Source organism: Cyprinus carpio, chromosome A7 (assembly GCF_018340385.1).
Source record: "Cyprinus carpio isolate SPL01 chromosome A7, ASM1834038v1, whole genome shotgun sequence".
Classification (NCBI taxonomy): Eukaryota; Metazoa; Chordata; class Actinopteri; order Cypriniformes; family Cyprinidae; genus Cyprinus; species Cyprinus carpio.
Window position 1 is genome coordinate 41,775,984 of NC_056578.1, and position 16,349 is coordinate 41,792,332.

The following is a 16,349-nucleotide window of genomic DNA, read 5'->3' on the forward strand; positions in this document are numbered from 1 at the left end:
ACAGTAAACGCGGGCCAATTTGTTCCCAAAATTATCGGATGCCGGAGGTGGGGACTAACCGCCACCTCCACACTATGCTTTTGTCCCCTGAATTGAATAATAATTGGGACCACCGGGTACTCCACCACATCCCCGTGTACGCACCGCACCTTAACCACGCGGCTTGTATCCAATGCCCCCGGTTGAATCAGGCTTTGATGGATTGAGGTTTGGTTACATCCTGAATCCACCAAGGCCGGATATGTACCCCCCTTGATACTCACAAGTATTTGGTACTCTCCTGCCTGACAGGGGGGGCCTGTGGGGACATCCGGGACCCGGATCATCGTCCCCCACCTCCATCACTGGACACCTGTCCACAAAATGCTCCGGGTCCCCACAACGCCAACAGGCCAGCCCAGACCTCCCCGCCGCCCCAGTGGCAGGGAGTGGATTGGAGAATTGGCGTGGAGAGAGCGGGGAAACAGAAGTGCTGTCCCCTCCGGCAGCCATCAGCCCCGCCCCCCTGGGCGGGGCCCTTGGATTCCCATAATGTCCTTGGTCAATCCCGCCCCACCCCCGGGGCGGGACACAAGGAGGGCCGGGTGGACGGGACCTAGGGAGAGGGACAGGTCGAGAGAGAGACGGGGAGGAGAGAGAGGGAGAGAGAGAGAGAGACGTTAAGGGTTCGCCGACCCCGGGGCACGCCACCATGTGGTCCTCTGCCAGATGGACGGCCGAGTCCAGTGACGTGGGACGGTGGCACTGAGACCACTCGGCTGTTTTTTTTTCGGTAGCCGAGCGATGAATTGCTCCAGCACCACGAGGTCGATGAGGTGTTCCATGTCACTTCCCCTCGGCCAGTAGCCATTTGCGGCAGGAGTCCCGGAGCTGCTGGGCCATCGCAAATGGCCGCGACCAGATTCCCCCAGGTCCAGGGAACGGAACCGCTGGCGATGCTGCTCTGGGGTCCGGCCGACCCGTGAATGATGGCCCGTTTCAGGTCGTCGAAGACCAGGAGGTTCGCCACCGGTAGCTGTTGTGGGGCCACCTGGGACTCGCCCGAGAGCAGGGGGATCAAACGGACTGGCCATTGGTCGCGGGGCCAGCCGCACGCTTCCGCAGCTTTCTCGAACAGTTCCAGAAAAACTTCCGGGTCGTCTTGTGGTCCCATCTTGTGGAGGGGTAAGTGAGCGGGTACCGCGGGCGGTCCCGTGGCCTCGGCGCGAACCTCCCGGTCGATCCAGCTCCGGAGCCTCTCGCGGTTCCTCCTGCTGGGCTTGAAGGATGGCGTGGAATCGCCGCTCCTGATCCGTTCTTAAGTCCAGCAGGGCCTGGTGTTGCTCTTGATGCAGGGCCGCGAGGGATGAAATGACGTCCGCAAATGGTGTAGAGGAGGGACTCTGCATGGCGGCGGCACTCCTTCTTCCTTTCCCGGGTTTCGGCACCAGTGTAGTAAGTTCGTGTGAGGAAAGGAAGAGGACAAAGGGGTCGGCTGGACTGCTGACGTATATTTTATTATAACAAAAATAAACTTTGCACCAACGGTGACTTTTACTCTAACATCAACAACGACACGATCACATAACACTTCCGGGTGACTTCTTCCGGTTCGGGGTCACGTCAGCAGCAGTCCGTCTCTCTCTGTCTTGCTTCTGTCTCTCCTGGCGTTTTATACTCTCTCCACGCCAATTACTGAAACAAGAGACAGGTGTTGCTCGTCTCTGCCCAAACCACTCACTTACCGATCGTCTCCTGATTCTCTCTCCCGCTGCAGACTTCGCTAAACCACGCCCCCCCTGCCACAACTGTATTTATAAGTGGATTGTAATTATCACTAGAATAGAATATATTAGTGTCATCAGCAAATGATATCAATCTCAATAATTTAGATACATGGAATATATCATTTATAAGTTAAATAACTTAGGACCCAATACTGATCCTTGAGGGACCCCACAAGCAATGCCCAGACACTGTGACGTAAACTCACCCAACTTCACAAACTGTTGTCTCTCAGTTAAATAACTTTTGATCCAGTTCAAAGCCACTCCCCTAATGCCATATCTTTCCAGTTTATTGAGTAAGACTGAATGATTCAGTGTATCAAAAGCTTTCTTTAAATCAATAAATAGTCCAACTGCATATATATATATATTTTTTTTTTTCTGTCTAGGGTGTTTGTGCTTTCTTCCACAGCTTCAGTTATGGCCATTGATGTTGACCTCTTTGCTCTAAAACCATACTGACTTTCATTTATTATATCATATTTATCACTAGATTTTTCTAATCTTTCATTAAATAGTTTCTCTAAAATTTTTGAAAATTGAGGTAGCAAAGAAACAGGTCAATAGTTTGTGAAGATGTGCTTGTTTCCATTTTTATACAGTGGTATTACTTTTGCAATTTTCATTTTATTTGGAAATATTCCAGTCTGAAATGATACATTGCATATGTACGTTAGGGTTTTTGAAATACTGTTTATTACTTTTTTTTTTTAAATCTATGTCATAACAATCAGTAGATCAGTAGTAGTTTTATTTTTGCATTTATTAAGAAAAGTTTTAATCTCTGTCTCACTCACATCAGAGATGAAGATGGTCTTTGCATTCCTTTCTATAAATGACTCATTCAATTGAAATAATTGAATTCAATTGAATTGAAATAAAATAATCTGGATTTGAATTTTTTTTTTTTTTTTTTTTTTTTTTATCTTTAATTATACTATTTAGTATTCCCCATACCCTTTTAATATTATTTTTGTTTTCATTTAATACATTTTTATAGTATAATTTCTTACCAGTTCTTATTATATTAGACAGTTTATTTTTATATGATTTATATGTTTTCACATTCTTTTGTCCTCAATTTAATAAATTGTCTATAAAGAGTGTGTTTCTTTTTACAAGCATTTTGTAAACCCTTAGTTAACCATGAACATTTTATAAATTTATTATTGTAGTTGATTCGACAAATGGGACAGTTTTTTGTTATATAATGTGCTAAATATTTCTAAAAAACTATTGTACACTTTATCCACATCTTTCTCTCTGTACACAATGTTCAGTCTTGTTCCATTAAGTGATAACTGAGTGAATTAATTGCTTCTTCTGTCCTTTTATGTTTATACTGTATATAGATTTTTGGTCATTGTCATCATACAATGTGAAAACCGGCAGATGGTCAGTTATGTCACATATCATTAGGCCACTGAAATTAGTGTATTCAATGTTATTTGTGAATAAAGTGTAGCACTGTGTGAAGTAATTCTACTGGGTCTAGTGATGGTGGGGTATAAGCTCATACTGTACATCCTGTTCATAAATTCATCCGTTATTTAATGTTTATTTGGATTTATCAGATCTATATTATAATCTCCACAGATGAAAAAGTATATTGTTACTTGTTATAGAATTTTTTTTTCCATCCATTTTCTTTTCATTGTGAATTTCAATTCTAGTATATCATTTATTGTTAGTGTCATCTTTTCAATTGCGTTAAACTTAAAATTTGTATGGACATATATAGCAACTCCCCCACCTGCTTTGTTTACTCTGTTCATATAATTGAGGTCATAACCTTCTAATTCAAAATCAATTCCTTTTCCTCATTGTACCATGTTTCAGATATTGCTATAATGCTGAATGGATGCATAAACTGTTGTAAATAATCTTTGATAGTATTGAAGCTTGTATACATGCTTCTGCTGTTGAAGTGTATGATTGACAATTTCCCTTCTGAGTTGATACTGTTGTTAAAGTCATCTTCAGTAAAGTAGTTACAACTTATATTGATAGAAGAGAAAAACATGTTATCAGGGTCTATTTCATCTTCCAGGTCTTGTGCATTATGCTCAGTGTAGTCAAATGATTTCAGTTCCAAGTGTTCATAGTCCAGAATCCTTTGATGTAGTTCTATGTTATTAATGTCTCTTGAATTAAATGAAATGTGATTGGATGTCATTTTGTTAGTTAACATGTTTTTTTATTTTTATTTTACCTCATTGATCCAGTAGCATTCTCAGTTATATTTATCCAGCCCCTCCATGCTTCTAATGACCAAGACCTTGGCCTCCTCTGGCGTTCCATTAAGTTTGATGAATATCTTGCAGTTAGTAACCCAAGTGTTTTGAATTTTGTTTTGCTTTCTCGGGTACATTGCCTTTCTGGCTATATCCTCATTCATTTTAGTTAGATGATCATTCATGAATACATTAGTGCCTTCCCAGTTTCCTTCCTTGTTTAAGCAGTGCAATCTTATTTTTTCTGTCCCCAAACCTCAATATCACTGCTGGCATGTCGTTGTTCTTCCTCCTGAGGAGAGGGTGGCATTCCTCGATGTTGTCCACATCCAGCGTAATTCCTCTGGACTCGAGAAAGGCCGCCGCCTGTTGTTCTGCGGAGCTAAACTCCAGCTCGCAGATCTCACCCCCGTTATCAGTGGCCACTGCGTGTGCATACGACCGGGGTTTAAACTTGAGCCCGGTAACGACCACATTGTTAATTCTGGAGTATTGCTCGAAATCCTCCACTGTCCGCTCCAGATCCGCTATCCTTTGATCCTTTTCTGCAATTTGAATACGCAGTATCTTGACTTCCTCCAGCAGTTCAAGAAGTTGTTTCTGTTGGGTCTTTATTTCCGTTACATCCTCCGCAAGAAAGTCTAGTGATTTTCTGATTTCGTCCACCTCTTCCCCCACCGGGTTTTTTTTCGGTGGCATGATGATGAAAAAGCGGCACACTCAGTGAGAATGATACAACTTTTCGTTGATGAGAAACCTCACTGTCACTGTCAGGCCATGTGTACCTCTCAGATCGACAATCCGCACTCTTAATATCTTCTTCGCCAATTCCTCAGATGAAGACCTTGCTGGAGTCGCTACCTGGCCATGGGACAAGGAGGCACTCACACATGGGTGTTTTTTGCTAATTTAGCTTTTTTCTTTGAAATGGTTTGTGCTTTTTTTTTAATTTTCCTTGAAAAAGTTTATGTATTTTTTGGGTTAAAGTTTCTCGATCACTTTTAGTCAGCTTTGACAAAACTCCTCTCAGCTTGCGCTTCTTTTCAAAGAGACTATCAGCCTTTCAACTCTTTCAAGGATGGCTTGCTTAAAGGAACAGTGCACCTACATAATGAAAATGTGCTGAAAATGTGCTCACCTTCAGGCTGTGCAAGATGGAGATGAGTTTGTTTCTTTATCAGATTTGAAAAAAATAGCATTGCATCAGTGTCTCACCAATGGATGCTCTGCAGTGACTGGGTGCCGTCAGAATGAGAGTCCAAACAGCTGATAAAAACATCACAATAATCCACACCTCTCCAGTCCATCAGTTAACGTCTCGAGAAGTGAAACTGTTTGGACTCTCATTCTGACGGCACCCAATCACTGTAAAGGATCCATTGGTAAGCAAGTGATGCAATGCTAAATTTCTCCAAATGTGATGAAGAAACAAACTCATCTACATCTTGGATGACCTGAGCGTGAACACATTTTCATTATGTAGGTGCACTCTTCCTTTAACTAAAAAAAAAATCAGTATCTTTGTTTGTTTGTTTTAATGTGTATAAAACAATATTCTGGTTAAGTGTTTATACATAAATGATATCATATTATGAACAAGGTGAATGATTATAAATGCATGAATAAAAACTCACTCAGAAAACTGACAATTTCAGGCATGATTTTCAATCAGATCACTTGTGCAACACTAATCTCCATTCGCTTTGTTGTCGCAAATGCATATTTCATTTGCATGAGTTTAAACTTCTAGTCTTTTCATCTTGAGTTTTTATTTAATTTTTTTTTTTTTTGTCTATAAACCCCGTGTGGTGAGGACATCATCCCACTGCTGCGGTCTCTAATGGTTGTGGCTCCTAGGTTTTAGTGGCTGGTGTGGAGCCTTTTTTTTTTTTTTTTTTTTTTTTTTACCCACAGAACGGCACCAGAAATGGCATCTTGATGGTGAAAAAGGGGCAATCAAGGGCTGTCTTGAACACAAGAGGGCTTTACAGAATCACTGAGCCTGTCGTGAGCAGGTCACCTTACCAGAGAGAGAGAGAGCTGGTCCTCTTCTGCTGGATTCCGGCTGGATTTTCTCTTTGATAACTGAGCTAAACTAAACTAAATCCTCCAGCAGAATCTAATGGAGTGAGTGAACCTTAGATAAAGACTCACTCTTTCGCTCTCTTTTCCATCTTTGTCATTGCTATATTTCTCTCCCCTATTTTTGCTGCTGAGTCCTTGGACAAAAGAGGAGGACAGGAAAAAAATATGAAAGGATTATAGCTTTTTCCTTCCTCTTAGAGAAGGATGTGAAAGTAGCATATACACACGCAGTGCTCTAATAACAGTATATAAGTGTGTGTGTGTGTGTGTGTGTGTGTGTGTGTGTGTGTGTGTGTGTGTGTGTTTTCAACCCCTAAACACCTGGAGTGTGATTCAGTTATTCACACAGTGATTGTTTTGAACAGATTCTATTCATTTGATCTAACAGATTGACAGAGGGTTTATAAATCAGCCGATTCCAAGGCAGCACTGTGCTAATATAGACTGAGTTTGACCCAAACCCCTAAATATTTCAGATATATACATACAGGTCTACTTATTTCAGCAATTCATTCAACGTGAACCTCTTAACTCACAGACTCGATTCAAACTTTCAAACGTGCATTAACGGAACGTTCAGCGTTCCAAATGTAACGGCCAGCGATGATGTCATTTGTAATTTTTGTGTGTTTGCGTAGTGAATTGTGATTGGTCTTGTCTTCCCATTCTTTTGAAAGACTGTGTCATCTTGTGTGTGGACTTTTGTGCACAGCTGAAAAATAATAAAACACATGCTGAGAGTAACATGCAAAATGTCATTAAAACTTCAGTTCATTTTTTAATACTATACCTTTGCTTTCATGCAAACACAGTTGTTTATTTTAAAATTATAAATATATTTTAGCAGAAAATCTCTGCTGGGCACAATGGGAACAATATTAGGCCTATTATTATTATTTTTTAATAATTTATTAACCTGATTCATTAAAAAACGTGATTCATTCAGGAACGAAAAACCATTAGTAAGTTAAGTGTCGATCGGTGATGCAGTGGTTCTGGAAATATTTGCATTGGTGAAGCAAAACAGACCAAACAACTGGCAATATTATGTCTAACATGTTAGTTACTCAGTATTAATTTCCCATTTATTGAACTGTTGTATAAAAGCGCTATTATGCAATCATGCTACTGGTTACTTTTGTAACTTCTCTGAACTTGTGATTTCGGTTCGCTAGCTTGAATAATATTGGGAGTAGTATTATTAATCACATTGCTATCAACAAACTGTAACAAACAACACAACATTTGACTAAGCTTAAAGAAGAACAGTGAATTTACTACTGAAATGAAACATCATGCTTTTGGGAATACTTTAGAGCGGCTCAAAGGAATCGTTTCTTAGAATCGATTCATAAGAATGAATCGAATATATCAGTTTGCTAAAATGATTCAACTTCTCAGGGCTATGATTCAAACTTGCTGGGTATAAACATACATATACATATTCACACAGTGCTTTATTTGTAATTCTCTCTCAGTCTTGAACCAACACAGACACACACACACACACTGTGATGTGATCTAGTATTCTCTCTCATTCCGCCTGCAGACTTCTACAGTATAAATAATGGAGCAGACAGAACACACTTTCCCTTTCAGACCCCTGCAAAGTCACGCTGTGTCACACATGCAGCTGCACGGCTTCAGATCAGCCTCTTTTAATTTCCAAACGCTAAAACACAGCAAGACTTCTATCTCCCCTTCAGCACCGAGTTTCTCCACTGCTGTCGAGTGTCAAAACTACCATCACTCCCACCAAAGAAATCGATATAATCTCAAAAAACAACAACTGCAATGTGTTTGTCGAAAAGTTTTGAAGTTCCAGCTCCATCATTCGGTTTGATGCTGAGAGCTGAATCTCAGATTGAGTGGGTCACAGAAAGACTGTGTAGAGTTATGTGTTGTGTAGGGTTTGGGATTTGTTGGCACATACCTCACAAACGTTCGGCCTCAGAATAAAAAAGGTTATTGCAACTTTTCTCTCAAAATTCCTGATTTTATTTCTGAATAAATGCAGATTTGAGGTAACATCCTGTATTTCTGAATTGTTTTTTTCTCTCCGAATTTTAAGTTTATATCTTGCAATTCCAACTTTCTTATTCAAAACTGCATGTTTTAACACGAAATGATCTGATCTTATTTCTAGCAGTCCAGATTTATGTTAACATCTTTGATTCTGTTATTGCACACCTAAACCATCAACACAGAATCAAAGATGCATAAAAGCATAAGCTTATGAACTTTCTCAGAGATGAAGCTCAATCTTATTGTAATTCTCATAGTTTAGAGTTTTGTCCTTGCAATTTTGAGTTAACATTTCGCACTTTAAATGTTTTTTTTTTCTCAAAATTGCAAGTGATTAAATGCGCAACTCTTATTTTATTTCCCACAATTCCAAGTCAATATCTCACAATTGTTCACAATTTAACATCTCGAAATTCAAATTTGAACACTATGTCTTGCAATTTGAGCTTTCTTACTCAAAATTGCAAGATTTCTAACACTGAATTCTGATTTTATTTCTCATAGTTTCACACAATTTTGATTCTGCGGTTTGAACTAACCCTCTCAGAATCGCAAGTCTGTATCACGCAAAATTACTTTTTTTTTTTTTTTTTTTTTTTTTTTTTTTTGCAATTCTGAATTCTTATCATGCAGTTTTTCAGTTTTATGTCTCACAATTTAGCCTTTTTTACCCTCAGAATTCCTCTGGAGTATGCAGATTCCATTTCGTATTCATATTAATGTGCACAATCACATATTAGATCCACAAAATTATTATTTCTTACAAACCGTTTCACCCATTAAAAATTAAGCAGGTTACCAGGCCTGGATTGAAATAAAGAATCCTGATGGCCCAGTGACTGATTTATTTATTTACTTCTTAAAAGTCATAGTTACCTTGTTTTTTAATCAATTTCACAGATTGGAGCTTTGCATATTGAGAATGTTATTGATCAGACGGTTCGGTGGACTGTCAGAGGTTTAGGATCTTTAAGGGTTTTTGACGAGACTGATATGGTTGTGTATCGTAGATGTATAAAAGCACAAGCTCTGCTCAGGATGAGTGAGGTGTTGTGAAACGTCTCTCTGTTTCTCTCTCAGGTGCGCTTGCTAGTGGAGTTGGTTTGGCCTCTGTTCCTGTTCTTCATTCTCGTGTCGGTCAGATCCACCAATAATCCGGTTTATAAAAGCCAGTGTGAGTATTGCTCGACTTCAGTTGTTCCAAGTTTTTTTTTCATGGAAAACATTTATTAAATGTTCTGAAGAAGTTCTGAATATATTCACCTGCGGTAAACTTTCTTTGAGCCATGACTCTGTGTAAGTTTTGACAGCTGTAGTTCTTACACATTCTTTGAAGAATATTGATTTATATTGCTAGAAAATACTTGTTCAGTGGATCTGTGAGGTGACAGGCTCCACACGAATGAGAAAACACTTGAAAACACTATAGTTACACACCTAATGCATGTTACATTAGAGCTAAATAGGCTTTCTGTGTTTGTCAGGAAGTGCAGGGAAGAGAGAATCTGTTGTAGTGATGAACCAACATTCATTTTTCACTGAAACACCAAAGCCGAAATAACAGTTTTTATTTAGAGAAAACCAAATGAATTATTTAAATTTGTTTAACAAAATAAAATAAATAAGTTAAGCATTTAAATGGCACTTAATGCAGTTTTCATGTCAATGTTTTAATTATATAATTATGTTTCCATATTTCAGTTCATTGTTAAAATATAAATATAAAAAGATTAAAAAAAATGTATAAAAAAATGTATAAATAATAAATTTAAATGGCTTTAATTACAGGTTCGATGTGCACAAATATAATTCATATATAAAACATTAAAGTTCAATATTAAATATTAAATTTCAATATAAAATTGTCAGAATTTGTGTTCAATTATTTGAGAATTCTTTGTTTCATATCAGAAAAAAGTGGCATGAGTTTTTTTTTTTAGATGATGTGCACTACAAATAATGTTTGGTGAGGTTTTGGTGATTCATCAAAAACTAAAATATCTTGCTTCATCAAAATGGTTAAAATCAAGAAATCGAAACTGTTAACATATATGTTCAGGTGCCGGAAATGTGTTACTAGTGCTGCTGAATTGCTTGAAAGACATCAGAAAATATTGATTTGCAAGCAGGATGCATAAAGCTGCAAACAGTAATTGTGAATCTTTGCTTCCTCTCAGGCCACTACCTCAATAAGCCCCTCCCATCAGCAGGTGTGTTGCCATGGCTACAGGGCATGCTGTGTAACATGCAGAACCCGTGTGTGAGTTTCCCCACACCTGGCGAAGCACCTGGACAGGTGAACAACTTCGACAACTCCACGTGAGTGTCACACCAGCGCCGTTCACTTAACGTCAATCACAGCGTGTTCTGTCATTAATCATGATAAATAAATATACATACATTTACACAATAAATCTCTAATAAATGTAGGAAGCATAATAATTAAACTAAAGTAAACTAAAATGTAATTGCCTCATGATTAATTGTTTCTCAATTTATTAAATAGAATTTAAGCTTAATATATTAACATATATTAAAAAATCTTGTGAATATGTTTAAGTATATTTACACACTGAATCTCTAAATAAATGGAGACCCATCACATAATCATAGTAATTGAATTAAAATCTTTAAATTGCTATATTTTATATTTTTTTTATATTTAAATAGATTTATTTAAATGCATTTTGTAAATAATTTATTAAACAGTATGTTAAATTCCATGTGAATTAAATTGATTATATTATAGATATTTAATAAAGAATAAAATAAATTAATTGTAAAACTATATAAATATAAATATATTTACATATTTTTTAAATAATTAATTATATAGTACATTTAATTCTATGCAAACTTAATTTATTAAAATATATTAATATAGTAATTATTTTGTATAGTGGCACATTTTAACTTGATGCTGTTGAAGCATTCATCTCTAAATTCTATGTATTTATTTCTTTATTTCTTTCGTTGGTTTAGAGTCACAAAGGTTTTGGTTGAAGTGCAGTCGCTCCTGGCGGATCCCGCTCTCTTCAGCAGCGTCAAACTGATCTCTGAGGATATCGGACGATGGACGTCTGTCCTGCAGAATGCAAACCCAGCCGCAGGTGAATGTGTGGCTTTACGTTTCAAAATATGCTGATGTTTTGCTGATCTGGTTTTGCTGGTTACTGTTCAGTTTGGAGGACCAACTAGACCAGTTCAAATCATCTCAGACCAGCTTAGGCTGGTTTAAGCTGCTTTTCCCCCTTCCAAATCGATACACAGCTTACCGTTTATGTAGGACTGCTGTTATAAACGCTTCAGAGATCCCAGTTCGGCCGTTTTGTTCATCAAACTCATCAACACATGAAGCAATCGACAGCATTTCTCCAGTATGACACTCATGCAGTGTGAGTAATCTAACGTGGGCTTTTGAGAGTCATTATTAAATCATCATCATCAACTTTCATAATGTCTTTAAAATAGAAATAAAAATAGAGTCAAGTGAGTCAGCTGTTGACTTGTCATGTGTATCAGATATACATTTCAAATGAAAAATATGCCATTGAATTGTTAAAATATAAAAAAATGCATTCAAATATTATTTAAATTACTATTTAATATGTATTTAATATGCTTTATAAAAAAATGCATATATGATATGCATATATACATTTATTTCTAATTAAATAGCAATGCTATAATGATTTAGATTGGACAACATGCATTTATTTATTTATTTTTTTTTAATCCTAGAATTTCAGTTATTATTTTGTTTTCTAAATATAATTGAGTAAATTCTCTACAAAGCAACTTAGCTTTACTTGATTATCCAGACATAAAATGTGAGTCTCAAATATGATCATCAGGCTTTTGAGGAACGTTTGTTTGTTCATCTCTCATCTATTATTGTCTTGCATTGCATTATTTGTTTAATTACTGTTATAAAGATCTCATTGATTTGCATAACAAGACATCACATTTAAATTATCAGAAGTGACTCCTTCCACTTTAAACATCCTAGCAATTGTTTAATTTAATTTTAAATTAATTATTTTGTTTTGTTTTTCTTTTTTTCTTTTATCTTATCTTTAATTTTGTTTTTATTTTATTTTATTTATTATTGTATTGTTTTTATATTTATGTAGTTTTATTTTATTATTTTTATTTTATTTATGCATTTTTATGTTTATTTATGTATTTTATTTTGCTATTAAGATATGTTTAGACGCGCGCGTGTGTGTGTGTGTGTGTATATATATATCAGTATTTGCACAGAATCGTATATTTCTGCTCAGTTTGAATATATATATATATACATATATATATATATATATATATATATATATATATATACATACATATTTACATTTAGATTTAATCATTTAGCAGACGCTTTTATCCAAAGCAACTTACAAATGAAAACAATAGAAACAATCAGACCAGCAAGAGAACAACAACAGTATACAAGTACCATGACAAGTCTCAGTTAGTCTAATACAAAACACGTAGCTATTTTTTTTTTTAAAGAAAAGAAAAGAAAAGAAAAGAAAAGAAAAGAAAAGAAAAGAAAAGAAAAGAAAAGAAAAGAAAAGAAAAGAAAAGAAAAGAACTCAGCTTTTTCGATTTGAGATTGGGAGGTCATTCCACCAGCCGGACACAGTCCAGGAAAAGGTCCGTGAGAGTGATTTTGAAACTCTTTGGGATGGCGCCACAAGGAGCTGTTCACTTGCAGAACGCAAGCCTCTGGAGGCCGCATAAGTTTGAACTAGTGAGCTTAGGTATGTTGGCGCCGTGCCAGTGGTCGTCTTGTAGGCAAGCATCAGTACCTTGAATTTGATGCGAGCGGCGGATAACTGGTAGCCAGTGTAACCTGATGAGGAGAGGAGTAACATGAGCTCTTTTTGGCTCATTGAAGACAACCCTCGCTGCTGCATTCTGGATCAGTTGCAGAGGCTTGATAGTACATGCAGGAAGGCCCGCCAGGAGAGCATTACAATAGTCCAGTCTGGAGAGAATAAGAGAGCTTGGACAAAAAGTTGTGTGGCTTGCTCTGACAGGAAGGGTCTAATCTTCCTAATGTTGAATAAGGCAAATCTGCAGGACCGGGTCATTGTAGCAATATGGTCTGTGAAGCTTTAACTGATGATCCATCACAACTCCTAGGTTTCTGGCTGTCCTGGAAGGAGTTATGGTTGACGAACCCAGCTGTACAGAGAAGTTGTGATGAAACGATGGGTTAGCTGGAACCACAAGCAGTTCAGTCTTAGTAAGGTTGAGCTGAAGGTGATGGTCCTTCATCCAGCTAGAAATGTCTTTTAGACAGGCTGCAATGCAAGCAGCTACCGTCGGATCATCTGGTTGAATGAATGAATGAATGAATGAATGATGCATTTATTTAGCGCTTTATTGTGTATTGTTTTACACCCAAAGCGCTTTACAATCAGAATGGGGGTTCTGCTCAACCACCACCAGTGTGCAGCATCCACTTGGATGATGCGACGGCGGCCACAGGACAACGGCACCAGTGCGCTCACCACACACCAGCTACAGGTGGAGAGGAGAGAGAGTCATAGAGCAAATCAAGTGGTTGGGGATTATTAGGAGGCCATGACTGACAAAGGTCAAGGGGGCAATTTGCCCAGGTTACTCCCCTACTCTTTACAAGAAGTGCCATGGGATTTTTAATGACCACAGAGAGTCAGGACCTCGGTTTAACATTTCATCTGAAAGACGGTGCTTTTTGACAGTATAGTGTCCCTGTCACTATACTGGGGTGACAGGGACACAGACCACAGGGTGAGCACCCCCTGCTGGCTTCACTAACACCTCTTCCAACAGCAATACAGTTTTCCCAGGAGGTCTTGGGCTGCAGGGTGATATGGCTGTGGAATGAGAAGTAGAGTTGAGTGTCATCAGCGTAGCAGTGATAAGAAAAGCCATGCTTCTAAATGACAGATTCTAATGATGTCATGTAGATGGAGAAGAGAAGTGGTCCAATCACTGAGCCTTGAGGAACACCAGTAGCAAGAAGTTGTGACTTAAAAACCTCACCCCTCCAAGACACCCTGAAGGACCTACCTGAACCACAGGAGGGCGGTTCCAGAGATGCCCATCTTTCTGAGGGTGGACAGGAGAATCTGGTGGTTAACTATATCAAAAGCAGCAGACAGATCCAGAAAGATGAGTACTGAGGATTTGGAAGCTGCTCTTGCCAGTCGCAGGGCTTCAGTAACCGAGAGCAGGGCAGTCTCAGTTGAGTGGCCGCTTTTGAAGCCAGATTGGTTGCTGTCCAGGAAGTTGTTCTGTACAAGAAACATAGAGAGTTGGTTGAACACAGCTCGCTCAAGTGTCTTTGCAATGAATGGAAGAAGGGATACCGTTCTGTAGTTTTCTAGAAGTGCTGGATTTAGAGATGGTTTATTAAGCAGTGGGCTTACCCGAGCCTGCTTAAATGCTGAGGGAACTGTACCAGAGAGAATGTTGATAATGTGAGTAAGTGAAGGTATTACTGAAGAAGAAATCGCTTGAAGGAGGTGAGTGGGGATAGGATCAAGTGGACAAGTAGTAGGATGATTGAAAAGGATAAGTATGAGTGTGTGTGTGTATATATATATATATATATATATATATATATATATATATAATAATATTTAATTTTTTTTTTTTTTTTTTTTTACTAAATATTCTGTAATTTGACATGTCAGGCTGAAATAACACCCCGTCCTCCACTGCGGTTATATTCGTGATTTACAGCTGCTCTTGTTGTTGATTCGGAGGAGCAGCTCGTATATCTTGCTGTTGTTTGTTCATACCGTTAGTCTAATAATATTCAGATTTGAGAGGAAGCTCATTTGCAAATAGGCTGGAGCATCATGTTGTCGGGCCCCGGTCACCGCCGACGGCCGCATTTGCATTTGGGGGCCATGAACTTCTATTATACCAGATTAAATTCATCAGGAGATCTGAGAGAAAGAGTAATTAACTCACAACGCTGCCAGAGACTGTCCGACAGAAGCGGCCAATCAGAGCGAGCGCTCAACGCAGCGGCCAATCAGAGCGCAGGGTGACGTATGGGTGATGAAGATGTGAGGTGATGACTCCACTCTGTGTGTGTGTGTGTGTGTGTGTGATCTGCCAGGTTTGTGTTGTAATGACGCACTCTCGTTAATCAGCGCCGCTGTCTGATATCCTGCCGCTCATTAGCGCTCCTCTATGTATTATCCAGCTCGGCTTTCTCTGTTTTCAGCAGCACTCTTTGATGTGCATTACAGCAGCTTTCTTCAGAGCGCAGTCAGACTCCATCCGGCCTCGTTGTGCAAACACACTCGCTTTCATACGCCTAATTGGCTTTCATGGTTTTTGTGTGAGTGTGTGGGAGGAATTCTTGCACGAGGACAAAACAGTGTGTTGCATTATAGCTAAATGAGCCTTTAACGGGCTAACACATGTTTAATAAGCCACATCCACTCCTTCAATCACAAACTCAATTTACCCAGAGCCGCCCGCTGTGATACTTATTATCAACACGTCGTACAATAATGAAAGTGATATGTTTTGTTTTTTTTGGAAGTTATTATTTTTTTTTTTTAAGGATGATGCATTAAAGTGATCAAGTGTGACAGTAAAGACATATATATAATGTTACACAGGATTTCCATTTCAAATAAATGGCACTCTTTTGAACTTTCTATTCATCTGTGAATCCTGAAAAATAAATTGTGTCACAGTTTTCACAAAAATATTGTTTTCAACATTGATAATAAATCAGCATATTAGAATGATTTCTGAAGATCATGTGACACTGAAGACTGGAGTAATGATGCTGAAAATTCAGCTTTGATCACAGAAATAAATTACGTATTTACAGTATATTCACACACTGTAGAAAACAGTTACTTCAAAAGTTGTAATAAGATTTCACAATATTACTGTGTTTTTGCTCAAATTAATGCATCCTCGTTGAACATAAGAGACTCCTTTAAAAAGCCTATTAATTATTGAATTATTTTTGTATTTATTTGTTTATTTTTTAAAACTTGTTTGCTTTTTTTGTAGTTTTTTATTTTTATTTCATCTATTATCTTATCTCTGTTTTAGTTTTTATTTTTATTGTTGTTTTGATTGTTTGTTTTATTTATTATTATTTATTGTTCGATCTATTTATACATTTTATATTGATTTATATAGTTTAATGTATGCAAAATAACTAACAGCAATTTATATATATATATAATATATATATTATATAGAT

General features: G+C 37.8%; 1 protein-coding gene across 1 annotated transcript in view; it reads left to right on the forward strand.

Annotated features, from left to right (window-relative positions):
• The window catches only part of LOC109070726 (phospholipid-transporting ATPase ABCA1-like), a 137,895-nt gene that overhangs the window by 22,320 nt on the left and 99,226 nt on the right, over positions 1 to 16,349 (forward strand). Inside the window, exons 3-5 of the mRNA XM_042761401.1 lie at positions 9,191 to 9,284; positions 10,288 to 10,429; positions 11,093 to 11,220. Coding sequence (XP_042617335.1) covers positions 9,191 to 9,284; positions 10,288 to 10,429; positions 11,093 to 11,220 — 364 coding nt within the window. The remainder of the gene's footprint in view (positions 1 to 9,190; positions 9,285 to 10,287; positions 10,430 to 11,092; positions 11,221 to 16,349) is intronic.